Here is a 22,114-nt window from a genome sequence, read left to right as displayed (position 1 = left end):
TGATTGGAGTTTAAACTGGGCAAATCACTTTTCACTGTCCTACTAAAACCGTCGTGAAATGACGGATTGTTGGGAAGTTAGCAAGTCCTGGTTAAAACATTGCGTTTTTCTAGTAGGATTTACTCAATTTTAAAATACCTAGAAGAGCAGTAATGTGGGGCCAGCTGTAAAAATAAAGAGAAATCCTTCAGTAACATCCACATATTACCCACGTAAAAGGAATGATCAGGGCAGGAGCATAGTGAATCATATTATACAAGTTGGTAAAGAGACACCACCGATCTTCGTAACGCAATATGCTCTTTTGACAATTAGTAACATGCATAGTTAATATTTAATATGATCAAAGGGAAGGAAGTGTGAGTTAGTTCGTGGAAGTTCATACATGCTGTGCGCGTGCGCACACGAATGTGCATCCGGCGTCAGTCTTGACTAGCGCTACAATCATCAATAGAGAAAGTTGTCAAGTATCTCCCGACACTGCATGTAACGCCGTCTTGCATAATATTCGGAAATATTTTTTTTTTATTATGACTAGCTTTGGGGAAGTAATTGCACATAAAGATTGTACTCGTGTACATGAAATGAGCTTACCGTTTTCCTATCGGTAATGAGATTATTAAATGTGTTTTTAAATTCAAAGCATGATAGTTAATAACATGTTTCTAAAATGTTCAATTAATTTAGTGAGTTGTTTTATCAAAGGTTTAAATGTAATTTTTTTATAAAAGTATATTGCTTAGAAATTTATTAATTGCCATTAATTGTTTCGCTTGTCAATCATGTTATAGATTTAAAAATGTTGAATATTCTACATTCAGTTATGGATATGAAAACAAATATCTATACATTGATTTACTTAGATGTTTACAATTTAAATATAATATTAACGAGTAATGTACTACTAATACAAATTGTGACATTATTAATGATCGCTACAGGTAAATAAATTAACGTGTTTATCCTGCTCTAGTTTCACAACGCAAAATAGATCTAATTGGCAATTCAGTTTTATATAAAGTCCTATAATTACAGTGGAAGTTATCGTTGGGCTCTGTACACAATGCTGTGACAGTAATTCCACCCTCATTAAGAATCAATTTGTCCAATGTGATAGAAGATAATTACTTAGGCCGTGAGGCTCTGGTGTTTCCGCTGAATATAATGGATTATCTAACATTGTATCTGAGTTACGTCAACCGTGTGACTGTGCCGGAATATGCAGTATGTACTAGATCACAAGTATCTAATAGCTATTTTTGCATTGGTTCGTGCTGAGTTTTATTCGGATGTGACTGGATTCTGGAATAACAAAGTGATATGTGTGTTTCAAACAATTCAGCGGAAGGTTTTTGTTCGTGTCTTCACCAACCAAAAACTAGTTATCATCTTACTTTATTGTTAGTAATTAATGCATTTTTTTTTTGGAAATTTATTTCTAACACACATAATATGCGTTATAATGGGCATTTAGATCCTGGCAACCCTATCACTATTTGCAAATTGTTTCAATGCTGAATTGATATAAATGATGTCACTATACGATTCTAAGTAACGATAAGTGTGAAGACGTTTACCCTTTCATTGCTTCGATGAAGATCATTATTGTTACTGCACGCATTAAACTAAATTTTTATGCACAAACACGACTGTACGGTAGAATCATTTGCATGCGACAGTGTACCCAAATAGATTTGTAAGGACTATTTAATTTTATTTTTCTTCCTCATATTATCGCTGTTGTGATTTTTAATAGGAATATGAAGAACAAAATCTTAATTCTAGTATATTGTGTCCGAGTAATGAGCAAATTTTGTCTGACTTTATATGATGTGTCTTCTATTCCAAAACTAGTGACATCATATATGCCTTTTTTATTACTTTATTATAAGGATTATTATAATTATTCCACACTAAAAGCCATAGATCTATTTAACAAAAATAACATTAGATTATGTTATGGCATGTGCTCATACTTAGGACTAATGCCGTTTTTCTAAACGCATTATTATCGTTTCACACGGCTATTACACAACGTGATTTAATGAAAGTGCTCATTACAAGCATATTTTCTTAAATAGGAACAAGAGTGATTCCGAGCTAAGTGCTAATGACGGCAATAAAGGAATCGTCAATTGTTTAAAGTACTAGCGAGCGCTTACGATTAACTTCCGTGTAATGTGTTGTGCGTCGGGCCCGGTGTCGAGTTAATTGTGTCGTATGACAAATTGTGCTACTTTCTCTCCGTCACTCGCTGAGCCCTAGGGTCCGGTTTACGCGGGATGACGCCTACATACATTGTAAATTGCTACAGTAATGTCATTCGGTCTAAATAATGCTTTTATTCTAATGATACTTGATATTTATTGCATGTTCATTGTTAGAGTGCATGACTGTTTCTCTGTATAACTGAGTTGTTAATGTGCTGTTTGACTTTAGTTGTGTTGAAATTGTTTAATGTATTTAGAGGCGTTATGCGGTTTATTGAGTGCTAAAGTATGGTAGTTTAGGATTAATGTTGAGTTAAGGAATTTTCGAGTGAATATTTTGATAACCATTTATTTTTATCAAGCTTTATAATATTTTTGTAATTTATAATAGTTAAAATTAAGCATTTTAATATATTGAATAATATGGTTGTAAAGCTAATTTCATCACATCATAGGGCAGATGTAAGTAAGCTCAGCAAATTATGAATGTACTAGTGTCTGTTTGATGTCACAATGGAGATAAAGAGGTGGTCATAATATTATGTTCATATTATGTATCATAATGTGCTATATAAAATACTATTCGCCGAAAATCTTTTTATATCATAATTATGAATAAGAATACACAAAGTAATCTAGAATTACGATTGCCATAACATACTTTATTTCTAGTATTGTGTTAGATAGTAATATTTTCTTATATTCGCGTATTCGTTAAACACAACCTAAGTAATGTAAAGTTCGCAAGACATCTCGTCATTAAGCTTTGTGTTTATATTCAAAGCACGGCGGGCACCTCGTCGCGACACAAACGAAATGTTACTGTGAACGCGAGAAATGTTCATCGACCCACCGCGGGTTATTATTATAATGTAACATCATGAGACGGTTATTTTACATGAAGTGTTCGAAATGATTATACAGGAATGTAGATATACAATCTATGAAGTGTTAAGTACTATTATAATATTTACAGTATACGCAGTGTTAAAATTTCCGCCGCCTAATATTCTGGGTAAGTTTTGTAGAGGAGCGCGGCGTGCATGAATAGGTTTGCGCGTGCGTCTGTTCCATATTTAGGCTTCTGTGCCTCAATATGAACCCTTATAGGATCATTTGGTTGTCTATACATTTGTCTGATCATCAAGACTTTTTTCTCAGAGATATCTAGTTAAAATTTATATCAAATATTTGGGCTTACGTTCTCTTTCAGCTGTGAAAAAATCAAACTTGGAAGTCAACGCGATCAAAAGATAAGAAATTAAAATCTATAGGGTACTTCCTGTTAATCCTGTTAATCCTTATGGCAAGAAGCAATGTCTTAGAGGACATGTCTAAACAAATTGCAAGTGTGAATGTGTATTTCAATAACAAAAAGAAAAATTAATTGTTTATTAGAAACTTATTATTTGTAGTTGGTGCAATATCTATGTTTAGGGTTCAAACGGCAAAGTTATGTTTATCGAGTTTGAACTTATGTTTAGAAACCTTACTTACAGCTTTGTACAGAACCCTCAATGCGCCAATCCAGCTTGCACTTGTCCGGTTTATTTTATTTAATGCAATATATTTTATTAAACTTTACACTACGAATAGCCTTAAAAACCCGTTTGCTTTATGTAGTGACTTCAAACTCTAGCTATTACGTAACTTTTTTCGTCAAGGCCTAAAAGAATAAGATTAATTTTGAATAAGGTGAAACATACAAAACTGATTGCAGGAAACTCAAGTTGCATTATAAAGTATAGATATTCAATAAAGTAATGGACCCATTTTGATATTACTAAGCTAAGTTACTTTGGTGCCTAAGAGAAATAGTAAACTGGAATCGGTGTTCGTAAGTTAGTTAAAGTTGGAAGTTATTCAAGATGTTTTATTCAATAAGCAAGAGGATATGCTAGTAGTAATAATTCCAGTAAAGGATATATTGGTGCTAGTAGCAGTAACTCTACCATCAAGTGGATTTAAATGGCTACATATTTTTTATGGAGTAAGTTTATATTTTTTGTCTAGCATTTCAGTGATACGTACATATTTTGTGCAAAATAATATTTTTCTTTCAAGGGTTATTGTTCTTAATATGACTAAGTGACTATAGCTTTCCTTTACAAAAGAGAATCGCCTACGCACATATTCACAGGAAATGTTATTTCCTCCTAATTGTACACACACAAGACATACCTACATATGTATAAGTATTGTATAATGCAATGTATTGCATATAATATGAATAACATAAGCTATGAAAATGCATGCAACTGTATATAAAAACGCATTTACCATGAGAAAATAACGTAGAATTATGTACTGTTTCTCACGATATGAAGCCAGTGCTGTATTTGAATATTGAAGTGAATGTTTAGAGTGTATTGAATGATAACAGTTGGAGACTCCTTTGCCATGTTAATATTGCTCAATGGCGTGTTATTTACCCTCTTTATTGTACTTACAACATATAATATTGTGAGGATTGTAAGTATATTGAATAAATCGAATAACTTTTTGTTTATTAGGATTTTGTTGTCAAAACAAATTTTATTCTGTCTGGTAACCATTAACCAACTTTGGATTATAACCGTTTTCTTTCTTATAGCTTCGTCATAGTCATTAATTCAAGCGTCAAGAAGTACGTAATAATTACAGTACGATAACAAACACTTTTCCCCTATGTCCCTCATATGGTATAGCGTATGCGTTGTACAGGTTTGTATATAACTGCTGCGTACCAGTAGGGCGACGCCCTGCACAACCGGTCGACAAGTGACCTTTACGTTTATAAGGGACTGGGAATCGCGATGTCAGGGTTCGTACTACGAAGATAGACTATACAACGTAGAAAGGGATAAAATTCTACGGCTACGGATAAATGTTTAAAAATATAGTCGGTTCTTGGTTAATGTGTCAATAATCTTGTCTATTGCTTGACACAATTTCCTTTAAAAGTGTGAATATTCCACTCAAATTGATTAGTAATCATTGGTTAGAAAATCAATTAAATCCTCACTACTTAGTGAAGTGGGTGTCGGTGTGAACTCCAATATAATTTTTCTTATCTGGCCATGATATAATTTGAGGCCAAGTTCCCGAGACAATAAAGTTACTAAGACCATAAGGTTGAAAAATTTTAAATTGACAAGCAACGAGAAAATATTTCGAATACGAAGTCATTAGTGAAAAGTGTAGGTCATTTTGGGGTTTTATCATTTGTGACTAAAACACTATGTGAATAATATTGCTTTCAAAATTCGACATGATTATTAAAATACCTATTAATCCGTTTAAAAAATGATGTGTACTTATATATCTTTAGTTTTGGCATGCCATATACACATACAAAATGTTGATGCTTCAGTTATATTCCTTTTATACAATAGTTCCGTCACGAACATTTGATTTCGTATTTGTGACAGTATCTGTGATAGTAATAAACTGTTCAAAATGCGCATATAATTTGTATTTTTTCGTGACGCAAACAGTTGAAGTGAACTCGTCGATTCCGTAACGGTAAAGCAGCTCGTGACGAAGATTATAATATAATTTGGTAACGTTCAGGATGAGTTTGACATTTCGTTAAAACACAACTTGCGTAACAAACTATGAAACGTTATGTATCTTTCAGCATTGTGGCAAAACTTCTTCGATTGATTTGGCTATAATCAGATCATGACAAAATTGTCTTTATTATTATCGCTATTATTGGAAACAGGTTTATTTTTACATTACGTGAGTAATGGCGGGGCGTCTTTAGGAGGAAAGACAATGTACAATGCATATTTTTCGTAATAAGATTATATTACAAAAATAGGCACATCATAATATGATAGGTAATTATATATACTATGATGGATGCTTCTGATAGGTAATAACCACACAATTTTCATACTATTCTATTAAAACATCATTATTAGTTACCGGCAGTTGGACTAAATGTGAATTTATGTAATAAGCTAATGATCTCCTTGTGTATGCGAAGTACGACCTGTATGAAAGTGTAGTTTTTATAGTAATCATCGTAATGACATAACCATTGCTGTAATTATTACAAAAACGGTCGAAGCACTTGCAGAATGATAACTTTGCGGGTAAATTAATAGGGATGTATCAGATGTTTTTTATTAAATATAACTGACGTAGATGACGTATATGGTTTGTCGGACTGTGGTCAATGAATAGTTTGAAAAGTCAATTGAACATGTTCTTTCATCTTGTAAAGTCGGATTGATGTTTATCCGTAAGTGATTAGTCTGTTTATAACTCATAAATTTGGAGATTGAAATCAGGCAGGCGTTCGATCATTATCGATAATTACTTAAATAAAGGAACAAATAGTACAGGGTTTTCTACCTTATGAATACGTTATTTAGGCGGATTATATGTAGAAGTGGGTAAAAGAATATATTAAATATTATAATAATATTATTATAATATTTAATATATTAACATGTAAACACGCAGAGGGTTAACTGGTACACTTCAAGTTCATTGTTATGTTCACGTTGCATGAAGGCGACTCCGCGCGTCGCCTCTGAGCCGCGCCGGGCGCCGCGCGCCGCCTCCCACGCACCGCATCTCTCATTACTGAACATTATAATTTTAAACCATTACCACATATACAATGTTCTTGTGCGATTTGTAATACCCTTACCTACTGATTATTATGATGATATGTCGTGATGGTAATTGATTTAGACGGCTGGATGGTAAATATTGTCAAATATGGGGTTAGTGCCGATTATTTTCTTTAGGATATTGGATAAATATTTTAAGATATTCTCTGACTAAAGATGTTTTCGAAAAAGATTCAATATCTGTCCAGAAGATCAGGGGAGGGTTTCAAGGTTTCAGGTCGTTTTCATCTGTGCAAAGTTTCGTTAAGTTTCCCTTGTGTATTTTAGTGGCTAGTCGGTGAGTTGAAATCATCTGTGTAAGCGTCTAACCGATTTTTTTTAACGTATACCAGTTAATCTAATTCAAATCAATTTCACACTAGCGTATACTATGCAAACATGTTTCTAAACTAACAGTATCGTGCACATTTACCGATGGGAACCTCATTAAACAAACAGCTTGTATCTCCTTTTTGCGACGTGTAAACTGAACGTTTATGTTTTTATATGCCATTCATCCCGACTGCGACAAATTGACATCGTCTAAGCGGAAAGTTGGCAAGCTTCAGGTTTAGTCATATCCTGACGCAGTGGCGGGCGTCCGGCGAGCGGTTGTATAGTATAAGGCAAATATCTACCGGACAAGTAATTCTCGTCCATAAGCAGCTTACGTACTTTAGGACATTTCATTTATAAAAGTTGTTCGCGGTTCGAGGTAATAATCTTGTTTAAATACAGTCTACGATTGCAGGAAACTAATAATAAACGCGTCGAGGAGTTACAGGTAGCACGCATTGCACAAAATTTATTTGGTACGAGTTAAATGAACTCGCACAATCAGGCTTCGTATTTTGGTTACACTGTTTTTGTGCATAGCGGTTATTAATGAATATGGTATTTACTATGCTTTTAAGGCGTTCTCGTCCCTAAGATTTGCCATTAAGGTCTATGTATAGTTATTTACGTCTAGCTTGATATCGAACTATAGTCAAAAAAACTTGAAATTTACCCATATTAAATGTTTAACTGTCCAAATCTTCCGAATGTAATTTGTGTTAGAGCGCTTTTTCTGTTGCCTTGTAGCCGTATCATAGTGCAAGCAAAGCGTGCGTGACTCCGTCAGAGATAGTGGCTTCGATAGCCGCTGGCTATTTTCGAAGCACGACAGGCTTTGGAAGGCAATTCTTGGTTTTACCTTTATTTTCTATACATCTATAGTTCACCACGGAGATGTGAAACGTTTTATTTTACGTGGACTTTCTTTGGATAAGCAATTAAGATAAGGCTAATCGAAAGGCACGATTTGAAAGTACTAATCCATATTTTAATAGAATCTTATAATATTCACATTTTATAGTTCGATAAGTTAGTGACGAAAGTCCTCTCAGGTCCATTATTTAAATTTGAGACACATTCGTTCCAGTCTATAAGAACTTAAACGTGTATGTTACAATAACACTCACAATAATTTCAAAATTCTTGACAGAGTTAAACTGAGATGCCATTATGCAGGACGCTGCAGTTTGTATGTTGTGGTGTCGCTGCTCATGATTTTATGGACATTTTTTCTCATTATCCCGCCTGCATTGTTTTGCCTCTCACGGTATCTCAAATAGAGTAAAGTGTAAGTTCTTTCTATTTTTGCACAACTCGTTTTCTGCGCGCTCATCAATCTCGCGCCGCTTCAGCCGTTTTGGAGAGCTTCTTACTGCCATTGTTTATGGACATACACGGCCATTGCAGCTGCGTATCGTACAATCTCATGAATTTCCACAAAGGCGTTCCGATTTCAAACGATAATTGAATGAATTAATGTTAATTAAAGCAAACAATGTGTTGAAAACCATTACATTTAGCATTATTTGAACGGTATAATGCGAATGCGGACAGTTCATGAATAAGAAAATGTTTTCAAAGCATTTGATGAAATGATAGTATTTACTATAATGCCTGTGATCATGAAGAACGGTGAAAATAATAAAAACGATAATATAAGTCAACGGGTGTTTAACGATATAGTAAAGATATGTAAATGTGTAAAACAAAACAATGCTCCATATGCAAAACATTTGCATGTTCTATGTAGAGACAGTAACAAGTACAAAAAGTCGACTGCAGGAAATATTAACTAAAAATAGCCTTACAAGCACTTGTTTTAAAGTGTGCCATCGAATAAATGACAACTGCCAGTGTCACGCTAAATTCGCGCTTGTTAACCTTTGTACAATGTAGTCTCTGTGTTGAAATAAAAGGCACATTAGTTGATTCGCACTCGAATGAAAGGTTTATTCGATAATCTGATGTCGACAAAAGATTTATATGTTGATTCGGGCAATGAAATACTGTAATAGACCTCGCTGGCGCAATGTATTTGAGAAATATTATAATCAACATAGTTTCTAATATAATGAGAGTCAAATAACTTTTCATACTTTATATTTAAATTCATAAAATATTTTGTTATTCTATTTTTATTAATAAGCAAGCTTCAAACTTAAACTTTTGGAGACCCATTATTTGATTGATACATATAGTGTGTACTTCATGTGTGGCCGATGTTCTATGATGTTATCTCAGACAAATTAGAATTACATTGGTACAATTACAATAACTTTAACATAACTAAACCGTGTAATAAAAGAAGCAGTTAGGATAAGAGCAAAGGCAAAAATATTCTGACGACGGAAGATATGGATAAATTGTTTGCAAGAAAACTAGAGTATTAGATTTTCTGTTGCATTTCTTGGTGTTAGTAAGATTGCCACGAATTAAATGATTATCTGGCATTGTGCGCTATATGTGGTTATTATTTATTATCGAACAATTCATTTGTAAATTGATTAATCATGTTATACAGCTATCATTATTAGAGACATAGATCATAGTTTACGTGCAAAAAAGTGTTTAGTACCCACAAATATTAATATTATTGTTTATTCATGCTTAAACCTCATAAAGTACATACCTTTAAAGATGAAGTTACGTATCTCGCGAATTGATGTATTCTATTTTTACACGGGGTCTCCGTGGGCGAATATAAATGAACTTTCTATGTAATAAAATATTCTCGGCTATTCAATAAAACTGCCTTGAGCATTTGTGGGAAGTCGGCGATAGATTATCACAAAAATTCACTAGGTCTGCACGTAGTGGGTGGTTCACCATAGTAAACCGGCAATTTAAATATAGTAATTCTATGGTGAATTTATATGTGATGAAAGTTATTTGTAAAGCGGTTGTTGCTATTACAAGCTGTTGTACCATTCGCAAAAGTAGGTAGAGGTCGATAGAAGCTGTAATAGACAGTTGGTGTGTGGCTTCAGGTAGTGGCCTTTAGGCGTGTTAATAGGGATGTTATTTTTTTTACAAATAAATTGCTTATTTATAAACAGACTTTTGTGTAGCGCTTGTAATATTGGCTTTATAAAAACCTTTTAAATTTATTATCATACCGAGGTTATCCTTATTTTGAAGCAACTTGTGACTAAACTTTACTTTTAAAATGTAGTTTTAGAATAAATTAATAAACCTAAAGCCGTCAAAGGTAATGTAGGTAAAGTTCATCAGCTGACTAAGTTAGTCATCTGTTACGAAATTGCCCATCTATATTGATGAGAGTTTTTTCATACAGGCATTGTTAGCCCACGTCCTCCCGCCGACGCGCCGCGACCGGCGGCTTGATGTCTTATTCATAAATTTAGTGCAACGTGATGATTCAGCGATTGCAATAATAGGACCGAGCAGACGTACGTTTCACTGCATCTAGTCACAAAGAAAAGGACTGAAGCTACATAGATTAATAGATTCTAAGTGCTAAAAATATGCTAGCTCTGTAATGAGTTGTGGTTCAAAACTATAGAAATTTACCGATTTATTAGTACTGATATAATTTATTTATTCCTATTGTACTCTATATATCTCATTATGTTCAGTATTTAGATTTACAATGGACGTTCTATGTTGTGTGTGAAGTGTTAAATTTACGCTGAATTTATTAAGATATAGTTCAGCTCGATACATTCTATAACTTGGAAGAAAGTTAGTCCTATTTGCATCTGACCTGGCCTCTCTATTAGTCACATTAGTCATAAAACTAGCAAATCTTTGAAGTGTTTGAGAGGCTTATCTGTGAGTTATGTTAAGGGATAACACAAATATGAGCAGTAATGTACAAAGCTTTCTGAAATATGAACTGTAATGTCTGAATGTTCTGAGTCACAGTTTAATAGATTAAATGGAACGCTTTAATCCGTGTAGAGGCGAACGGCGACGCAACGGGCTTTTATTGGTTGAATAAGTGCTTCAATTGTTGCTAATGTCGTCCACGGGGTTGCCTTGTGGATGTTTACATCAATTACGTACATATTATGGCGGCCTGCATGCATTTTGAAATACAATGAAGCGGTGCACCGTCCAATGTGTTTTTTTTTATTTTTCTTTGTTCGATTCAATGCTTTATAACGTTCGTGTCAATGGTTATCAATCAAAAATGTCAAATGATAATAAATGAAAGAACACAATTTTGCCATTTACCAATCCAGGAAAATGGAGAGAGTTTATTTTTATTGAGGGACGTTTTTGTAAGTAATTGGAAATAAAGGTAATGAAGTGAGGATCGAGTAGTTATTGGCTAATATATTTATATAAATTATGGACATTATTTCATATTTATCATCAAAATATTTAATTTAGCAGAAAGCGATGGAGGTCGATGTCGGTACGAAATCTTTAGGTTAATTGAAACAGCCAGTAATATTGCATGCATCGACATTTAAACCTGTTAATATAGCATTTAATTAAATTGTCAGTCTATCTATGTAACAATATTGATGATCGATCCCCATAGCAAATCGACACCGGGATACGCATTATGTATACTTAATATAAAATATCTCGCTCGATGCAAACCAACTGCTTTCCAGGGGGTAAAACATTACAAAGAGAAATTGCAAACTTAATTCTCGTTTGAGACTATTTTTAGACGAGTACTTTATTATTACTTTGTTGTTCATATTATTTTAAGGCTTAAGAATTTTGAGTTGTATAAAATGTTTAGAATTTATGTAGGTATTGGTAGGGTATATTATATATCCGCCCGAATAGCGACCACCGTACACAAAATGTTAAAACCCGTCATAGTGGCCCAAGTAAGTGTGTCGCATTCCGAGATCAGCCTGTGTATGTACATCCGGTGTCAACAGGCCGGCATAGTTGTGTCGACTGCCGAGAGGTAATCATCTCTCGTCAGTCGATATTCTATTAGACCTCACTACACTTACCATCAGGGGCACTGGGCTCACGTTGCCATGTGCGTATATAAAATTAAAAAGAATAATTCCGTAATCATATTACCTCGGGATTTTAATTTTATTACTTTAAGGCACTTATGGCAATGAATCAAATTCTTCTTACGTTAAATGCTCACCAAAGTTTATGAAAACACGGAATATCGAAAGAATCGTGATTGACCAAACGCTTGCCAAATAAACTAATACCGAATAAATCGATGAAGATAGTAGTAGTTATAAATGATAGTTCTTGATCTCAGCCTGGTTTTTAAAGGTAGTCTGGTTACGCAATAACGCATGTTCGAGAATAACTTTAGTCTTAGGTATTGACGTTTGTGAAGTAAATTTCACTTTGGAGTGAGTAATATTCATCTAATAATTATCACACTTAACCATGTGAAAAATATTGTTCATTCATGTGTAAATATCATAATGCATTACTGATTTTTTAAAAACTAATAATTATATATCATATAACTAATAATTATACATCATATAATTATTAGTATATCATATATTGTAATAAAAATATTGCAAATTACGCAAAAAACAAGGAAGTCTTGATCGTTGCATAAATGTCACAGCTTGCGATAGGGCGACAAAAAATCGTAAATGGCAGTTGAAACAGGCTTGATGAACGACAAATAAACGCAAAAAACCAATGAAAATCGAAGCTTTCCGTAGATAGGTCTAATTAACTTGGGCCCGCTGATATCGCGCTGTCATCGCGGCGTCGCGTCGACTCGTTTTTCTGCATCACCCCGGGCGATTGATGTCCCTATGATTTACATAACCAGTTGCGGGATAGGAGCGTGGGCGGTACGTTGATTGCGTCCGCGTAAACTGTCATATTCGGCGTTGTGTCTTCATGTCATTGTTTCCTAAACGACATTACGTTAATAAACATGGAACTGTAAAAGAGCCTTTGCTATAAAAGAGGAAAGGGCAAGAGCGGAAAATGTATGACTAGATATTTATATAATATCGTAGTAATCGGAATAGGAAAAATTTTAAACACTGGTGCCAATCCGGTCTAGTCGGTTTATTCATTCTGTAATATCTGTACATACATAACTGGTTATAGGATGTCTATACCATATAACTGAATGTGTTTGTTTGTTTGCAGATGTGGCGGCGAGCGCGGTGGGTGGCGCGGCGTTGGGGGTGCCGCTGTCCTGGGAGCCCTTCTACTGCGTGCTGCAGCAAGACAGGCGCATCCTCACCGCCTACACCAGTGAGGAACTTGCTGTAAGTATTAAATATTCTAATTGGTACAGTTTTAATTAATAATACCGTTTTTTACAACTTTCAAAATTTGGAGACATGCCAAAAATAAAATTTAGAGACAGACAGAGCTATGAATGCCCCTTTTTCTATACTGAATTTAATATAATTTCAAATGCTTAATATATATGCTCAAGTGTGTGCATTGAAACTATCGACCAAAAATTGGACTGATCGCATTTCAATTAAACTTTCACTAAAATTTGTTCTATGTACAGTATTATGGTTATATAATAAAGAAAGTACCACGCAAACTTAGTTCAATGTTGTGTCCGAAAGTGGACGAAATTCTATAATTTCACAAAATATTTTAGAGCAATAAATACTTATCTGTTGAAACTATTCGGAATGTAGAAGAAAAAACACAGTAAAACTAATTTATATTTTAGTATGGTGTATTTTTTGCGTTAAATTTTTTGTTAGTCCGGCGGTCACAACGGATCAAGAAATAAAACATTTATCAAGTATTTTTTTGATTTACAATAATGAAATCAAACCTAAACCGGACATTATTATGTTGCTAAATATGTTTGCAATAGAGCGTACACTTTTGTACAACTCACTTACATATTCAGACTGTAGTTACGCATAATGTTTAGTGTAGAAGCCGCGCAAAAAACAATTGGGTCACGTGTTAGTAAGTCATCACAACCTGTCGTGGTCATACAAGTCTGGTTATTGCCGAAATTTAAAAGGAATAGGGGTTATTTGCTGATGCTTTAAATGATGTTTTATGCGATAAATAGTTATATTTCATGGTGCCAACTTATTATGTCAAATCAAAATAAAATTTCTATCATGATTCCGCCTGATATGTAAAGTAATTATACATATTATAATTCCACTACTAAGTAGTGGTCTACTAGTAATTCGTCTAAAGTTGTTTATTCTTCATCATCATCAGCTACAGGATGTCCACTGCTGAACATAGGCCTCCCCCAAAGATATATATTATATCTATATTTATTATTCATCTGTTTTCGCTACATCTTTGTATTAATAAATGATTATAATCACTTATTCGTCTTTCGATTTAGACATACGTGGTTGGTACAATAAGCCCTCATTTGCGTAATTACTCAAATAGTCATTGGTAGTACATAATTTACAATTAAATGTAAGCCTTCTTCAGTTAGGTCCACAATGAATTATTATTGTAATCTAGCTGCAATTAATAAATAATTTTTTTGTTGTAATTATGTTTTCAATCATTTCGCACATAAATATCTACCGATAATGATATATTAAATCTACTTTTATTTCGCCATTACGTTAACAGAACGTTACATGTGAGCCAGTATTTTGAAGTTTGGCAATTTGTGCATTGGTTGTTCCGCTTTCCTACTCTCGTTATAGAGTCTCGTATATCATTTGGCGAAGAATAAAACGACATTAATAACATTTAATTATGAGTTGTATAACGTATTATTCAACGTTATTACACAGAGCTGTCAAGTACATGTCGTTAGACTGATAACTGCGGCTTATTAAATAGGAAATGTTCGTGTATCCGTCCGTTGGGCCGTCACTCAACCCTCTTGATATGTGCGGTCTCACAGTACCCCGTGTAATATGCAAAAAAAAACATTTAGTACTGGATTTCTTTTATATTCGAAGAAATAATTTCCATCAACCAAATTAGTAATTGATTGAATATAATAAAAGTGAAGTAATAATTGAAGTACTCAGTATTCAGAATTTGTAGTATTGTTATCATAAGGATGATATAATATTTCATGATTGAAGAAAAATTTACCATTTAATTATAGTATTATACATTAAATATTCATATATATTTTTTCACAAAATATTTAGAGATGCGAGTTTTGGATAGGATCTCACACACCCTATACATATTTAATCATATAAATTGTAAACGGCAAAATGTAACAATGTTTTCATGTTTTTTTCTTTGGTCCATGAGGCCTTTGTATTGCCGTGAGGTTAATCTTTATTAGTCAGCGCCGGATAAGACCAGTTATCACTTTAATATGGTTCTTCCAATTCGTGCACATCTTTTCCGACAAGTTTTATAACTCCTTTTATTTCCTTTTTTCTGTGCGTGTTTCCATTACTTTCTCGAAACCAGAAAAAATCGTTTTACTAACGGTTTCTTGTTTGGGTTTTGGAAGCTTAACTTTATTTTGATAAATATTTACGGTAAACTATTTGTATGGCATAAGTCTATACATTTTCAGTTTCTGGGCTTGTAAACATGCGCTCAACGCCGTAAAAGGCTGGACAAAGATTGACATTCGGCAGTTTCACCATTAGTATTTCGCTCACTTTCAAATATTTAATATAGGCATTGGAGTCGCCTGAAATTTATATTGTGTTTTACCCGACTGTTCCAAACGGAGGGTAAAGTTTTGTAAAAATAGAATTTTGTAATGGATATTTCGACATTGCGTTAATAAATGAAACTACATACTAGTCTTTACCTCTACAAACACTGTGCTAGAAATCATCCGTGAATAACGAATATTTACATTAAATATCCCCGTTTTACTTTTATAATATTTTTTATCATTTTGTAGCTTAGTGCCACTATGGCGTTGCGCGTGAGTGTATTTTTTGCTAAAAGTGTAATCTTGCCGCTGCGACTAATTTTCTTAAAGTAGTAGTAGTGCCATTAGGGCGCGTAAAATTCTAATATATTTTTTTTTATTTTAGTTGTTCGTACTTTTATTTTTCATTTTACATCTACGGTTCAAGAAAAAATATTGTAAAGTGTTATTCTCAAGAAAATAAATGAGATGTTTCATTAAGTAACGCAATATAAAATTGACCATATGTATGTCTAGTGAAATATTTTGTAATGACCCAGCTGCAAAATCACTGTTGTGGTACCGTTGCTTTCGATTCCTGCTCCAAAATAAATGTTCCTTACTTTTATGTTAGAAACGAAATAGTGGTATTGATAAGCTTTTCTATTTTCTTCTAACTACGATCTAACCTTGTGTCTTAGTATGGAAACGAAAATATGTGTCTTACTTTAAGTCATGCGTATAAAAATAAATTTGAAGTATCAAATTTTGTTCACGTTTGAGAGATTTACTTTGACGTGATTTAAGTCATCCATGAAGGGAATTCTGATACGCGGTGGAATTTTATCACATTTAGCGATCTTTTATTTTAGAACCCAATGATTATGCTAAGTGCTTAATTTTACAACCCACACAGGCAAGAGTCTTTCAAACGCCAATAAATTGTACAGGTCACACAAATATTGGAAATCATGTAAGAGTTGGCGTTAAGTATTCACTACTATTATATTATACACTATAAAATCCATTATCCCTTAGTAACACAGTACATTATTTAAAAATATCATAGCTTCGTCGATGTAAACAAATTATAGTATGGTAAAATATTTAATTAACCAACAAAATTGTTTAGTTCCCGTTGTAATTGTCAAGACAATTTTCTCTTATTTTCATTTGGCTCTTATTCAAACTGTGTCAAACAATATTCGACAGCCCTAATTTAAGTGCAATGAAAGTGGGCTAGTGTCGATGTCTGAGTGTACGCCCTGACGCGATATCTAAATTGCTCGACATTTTGGTTTTGATTATAATGATTATAGTAATCTTTGACGTACATTTACGTCAACATTTTGCCATACCTCTTTGGCAACTTTGAAACACTCGAGAGCAATTTGCCATATCATAAGTACCAGTGTCACTTTTTGTAGTTCATTTTCTCAACGTTCATGATTGCACCAACTAACATTGTATCATTGCGTCGAGTGTCTACCTACGCGTTGAATTTACAATTTATTCAAATCAACGGATCGGGTGGTATTTTTTGTAATTCCACTTAACTTTCGTAGTTATTACAGATAAAATAATAAATTATCGTATATAAACGGAGTTAGTTTTTATTAGGAATTACACGAGTTGAAGCATGAAAGACAGCGTACTGTTTTTTATTTTTAGAAGAAAAACTATGCAGTCACAATAAATAACATTAGCAAGAAGGTTGCGTTCATATTTCTTTCATAACATATAAGGGTCTCCTGGGCTCTCTTGGTTTGCCGGCAAACCTGACAGCTACATGACATTTACGTGTGTCACGGGATTATATGTAGTATATAAACATAATAAGGTTATTTTTTCGTGACACGCGTAATGTCATGTAGCTGTCAATGTTTGCCGGCAAACATTCAAGATATGTCACGGGTTTCACGCGATATTTTACTTCACATAATATGGTCAAGCCATTGAAAATTAGGCACGAATCACAATAAAAAAAAACTGAAAATTATTTATAATGTATTTGTAAACTGAACTGCAAATACTTCCTAATTTCTTTCGTTATTCTTCGCAGGATATGTGCTTTTAGGTCAGTTAATAATTAATTATTATAAATTATGATACAGATGATCCTTAAGACAATATGTTGTAAAGTATCCTTTTAGTTCCGAAAAAATATGTAACAGTAATCTTATCTGGCCGCTACGCACACCAATGCTCAAGTTATTAATAAGTTTTAATGTATTTCTCATTCAGTGTAATCACAATATTATTATTGTGAATATGAATACGACGAACATTTTTGACGCGTCGCGCGTTGCTTGCGCATCGAATACATAAAAGTGGCACGATGCGTAGGCGCATGCGCCAAGCACTCCGCATAAATCAAAATAAACCATACGCTTGGAGTGCTTGAAAGTTTTTCGACTTGAACGAATGACAATTTGATTCTAAAGATAGATTTACGTTTTTGGGAATTGATTTTATATTAATATAATACTGTATTATGATCTTTAAATGAACTTATTTTCATGTTTATATCCTGTGATATACCTCCTTCTTTACATGTGGAATGTGTATGTTACTTCTAATATGGTCTTCAGCATCACCGTTTATTCTATAGGTTCCTATAGTTTATTTAATACATTGTGAAGGGTTGAAGATAACTTCAATGTTACTGACACTTGTCCATCGTAAATCGTGTTAATCTATCTATTATAATTCACAATAACTACATTAAGATCTTGTTAGATAATAGATTAGTAGAATCATATGTAATGAAACTAATATAAAAAATAAAATGTACTGACCCTCTGGTCTGTTATGTCTTATATTGACAAGACGTATTTTATTTCGCATTACCTATATAAATTTCTGATTTCATCTATTTAAAGTAATATTTATCAGACCCAATATTTAAATACCGTCATGGTTGATAGATTTGGTTTCTTTTAGAGTTTGAAACACGACTTTACCCCGGGAATATTATTATAATTTATTTTATACTAGCTTTTGCTCGCAGCTTCGCCCGCGTGACGGAGATTTCCGGCATAATTTTTTGTTCCGACTTACTTGATTAAACCGTTATATTATGACCAAATTACACAAAATCATTATAAATTGTAACCTATGTATTATTCTAATGTATAACAAATATTACTGTAAAGTTTCATCTAAATCCGCCCTGTAGGTTTTTCGTGAAAGAGGAACATACATACATACATACATACCTACATCCATCCTCACAAACTTTCGCATTTATATTAATAGGATAAATAAACACTGTAATAAGTACAATGCATTGAACTTTCTTAATTTATTCTGTGTGTAATTCCACTTTGCTTAGCGTATTCTATTCTCGTCCACAACCACTTCAGTAAATTGATTGACGATAATTTTAAGCGTTTGTCTGCCACTGCGTTGCAGTTTCAATTTTGCATTCACTTAATGTTTACGCTTAACAGTCACATTGAATCTGTCTGTACCAGAGATCGTATTAGGTCCGAAGTAGGCCATGTTATCTGTGGGAACCTGGCTCTACTCACCTTACTTGAAATACTGTGTTGGATTGTGAGTTTTGAGACAAAGAAATACCTACATTTGTTATGGCGCAACAGCCGCTATTTTTAATAAACGACTTAAATCTCTTTTTTCGATCTATCTCAAAAGTGGACCAATCAGAACAAAGTAACAAAGTATGTTTTGATATGCTTATAAATGGGTTATTTTGATTTGTCCATTCTCGGAATCGGATTGAAGATTGAGATCGGGATCGTTTATTTAAAAACGTCTGTTATTCTTTGACTATAGTGAATTAATTATTATTCGACTGATAAAAAAGTCGTTTAAGGTTTAACTCTTTCAGTTATAAAATGTCAAGTAATTGTAATGGAATTCCTTGATTGATTCTACCTCTATAAATACATAATATTTTAATTTAATGTATAAATCTACACGTTATTTTATAATATACGTTCAATCTACGGCAGGATGTCTCCTAATAAACGGATACACGAAGTGACCGAGTTCCGCTAGTCATGAAGATGTATGAGATTTAAGATTGTTATGAGTATGTTGAACTCAATGAATAATTATAATTATTTAATCGAGTAGTATTTCTATTGACAAAAAGCAGTTTATTTTAAATACACTACCTATGCAGATGATAATTAAAATATTAGTTGAAATAATATGTAATTACGATATCCACGTAATTAAATAGTCGACTAGTTTTAGTATAGTTTTTAAATCTGAGTATAATTTTGAAATATTTAAATACAACATATTAATGAATGTGTTTTTTTGCACGCGTCCGGACAGTCGTTTCCCGGATTCTATGTGGACAGTAAGGTAAGATGTAATGATAGTTTATTTTGATGGTTATTGTGATGTCAATGGTTTTGTCTTAGTATTATGCGCTTAGTTGTAAATAAATGTTTCGTTTTTTTTATTTTATATCAATATGCTTTAAGTGTTGATTACAAATTTTAAAGAACCCGACATTTCAAATACATCATTCTGTACTCATTATTCATTTCGCATGTCCTGATTTTTTGCACAGATTTTATTACAGTTAAGACGTTTCATGGTCTAAATGAGAACACATTCGATGATGTCATGAGCTCTAAAATCCATACGCGACGGACCACGGCGACCAAATGTTAAAGCACGTTAAAGGGGCATTGTTTATTTTTAAACTCGATACCGCTTCGCACATGAAACTCGTACATCGAAGTAAGCAATTGGGTTATCTCGTTGAATCGTGCGACTTAACCTGTTCGTAATTGGCGTTTCACCTTAACGCTTACTGCCATTGCTCGTTACAATTTTACGACCTCACCCGGAGATACAATCAACAATAATAATACTGTTATGTATGATTAAAAGTAAACGCCGTGCTGATGAAATATAGCTTTAATACCATTGTTACAAAAAGAGCATGGGAAACTATTTTACTCGGTGTAATGTCGACAAAAACTTGATTGAAATTGGTGCTCTAGAACTTTTTTGAACTACTTTGAAACAGCTCTATATTTTTAACTCGAGGATACAAATCAGCGCTGCATGTGAATGTTTTGTACTTTTCGACAATAAAACAACAAAGGGCAAATGTTTTGTGAGCGGAGCGAGACACAGGACAGTCGTAACGTCAAGTGCGATGTCCAAGAGTGTACGACAAGTATCTGCAGTGCTCGTTTAAGTGATTCTCCAACAATCCGAGCTATTTATAAATGGATTTCTGTTTAGACCGACCGAAGTACACTGACTGGACGTGGAATAAACATCGTTTGTCATGGGGTGACTCGCGAGCATTATGCAGTTCTGGTAACTCTTCTATAAGGCAAAGACTATCTCGCGTAACATTGATTGACAAAACAGAAATTATTGAGAGTATAAAAAACATACATGTTTGCTAAGGAAGTATTGAGATTGCCAATAAATTGATAACATGGCTTGAGATCAGTCCCAAACGTTATAATTCCAATTATGGAATAGTATTCATTTTAAGAATGTGGCTTAACATTATGTATCTTAAGTTCACAATTCTGTGAATTAATTAAATTTATATATATTTAAAGCCATTTAACGCTAAAATACTCGGTAGCAAGTGATATAATATAGTTTTTTATGACATTGTTTTATAGGTTTAAACTGGCATCAGTTTGCATATTACCTACAGCATTGTTGTAGTGTATTAAGTTACGCTGCACATCATTTTGATTAGGGTTGTCGCTACTTTATATTCTTATTTTTGTATTTATCACCACAGCTACTTTATATTCATAGACTTGTTCATTTTTCATAGAATTTGTCTCTCTTAAAGAAAGAATAAAAAAACTGCACTTCACTTTTAGTTTTCATGGCGTAACATTAGTAATGAAACAAGTAGTTGGCCCAATTGTATGTGAGCACTGCCACAGAAGAATAGTAGTGTCTTGTCGATCTTCAAGGAAAGTAACGAGGTTTAAGATTTCTTCAGTCTTCGGCATTTTTACTATCTCTATAAAATACTATAAAGGAGCTGTCGTCATTACACATTTGTTTCTGATAAATTGTGACACAATGCTAAGTAGCACCTCAACTGTGCCTGCCCTTCGTGAAGCGTGAAAACGTTTCCCATAAAATTGTATATTGCATTGAAAATATGCTTAACATTATTTCAGTACTGGAATTATGTTCACCCCTCAAACCTAAACGTAGCTAAGTCAATGTCACCAGGGTTGACAACTTCAATAAAAATAGATAAAAACATCAATTCGAGTAAATACGTTCGCGTATTTCTGTAACGGCATCTCGTAAGGAACTACAATGACGTGTTGATTGCATAGCTCGACACACGTGTGCGTTATGCAACGCATTGTTCCTCCCCTGTTCGTTGTTCTTGCTGGTCGTCGTTTGTCTGCCAGGCCCGCGACTCGATCAATCTACTTGTCGACGTGAATTAAAAGCTTTTGTTTGACGTTTGACTT

The 22,114-nt window shown here is 33.5% G+C and overlaps 1 protein-coding gene across 4 annotated transcripts in view; it reads left to right on the top strand.

Annotated features, from left to right (window-relative positions):
- LOC115451204 (ras GTPase-activating protein raskol) overlaps nucleotides 1–22,114 on the top strand; it is a 168,385-nt gene that overhangs the window by 42,855 nt on the left and 103,416 nt on the right. For 2 of the 4 annotated variants that reach the window (XM_037444199.1, XM_037444196.1), the window contains 2 exons: nucleotides 13,232–13,353; nucleotides 19,965–19,994. In XM_037444199.1, the coding sequence (XP_037300096.1) occupies nucleotides 13,232–13,353; nucleotides 19,965–19,994 (152 nt within the window). The remainder of the gene's footprint in view (nucleotides 1–13,231; nucleotides 13,354–19,964; nucleotides 19,995–22,114) is intronic. The other 2 variants (XM_037444201.1, XM_037444197.1) reach the window with 1 other exon arrangement.

Source organism: Manduca sexta, chromosome 28 (assembly GCF_014839805.1).
Source record: "Manduca sexta isolate Smith_Timp_Sample1 chromosome 28, JHU_Msex_v1.0, whole genome shotgun sequence".
NCBI classification, from domain to species: domain Eukaryota; kingdom Metazoa; phylum Arthropoda; class Insecta; order Lepidoptera; family Sphingidae; genus Manduca; species Manduca sexta.
This window is presented reverse-complemented; position numbering and strand designations above follow the sequence as displayed.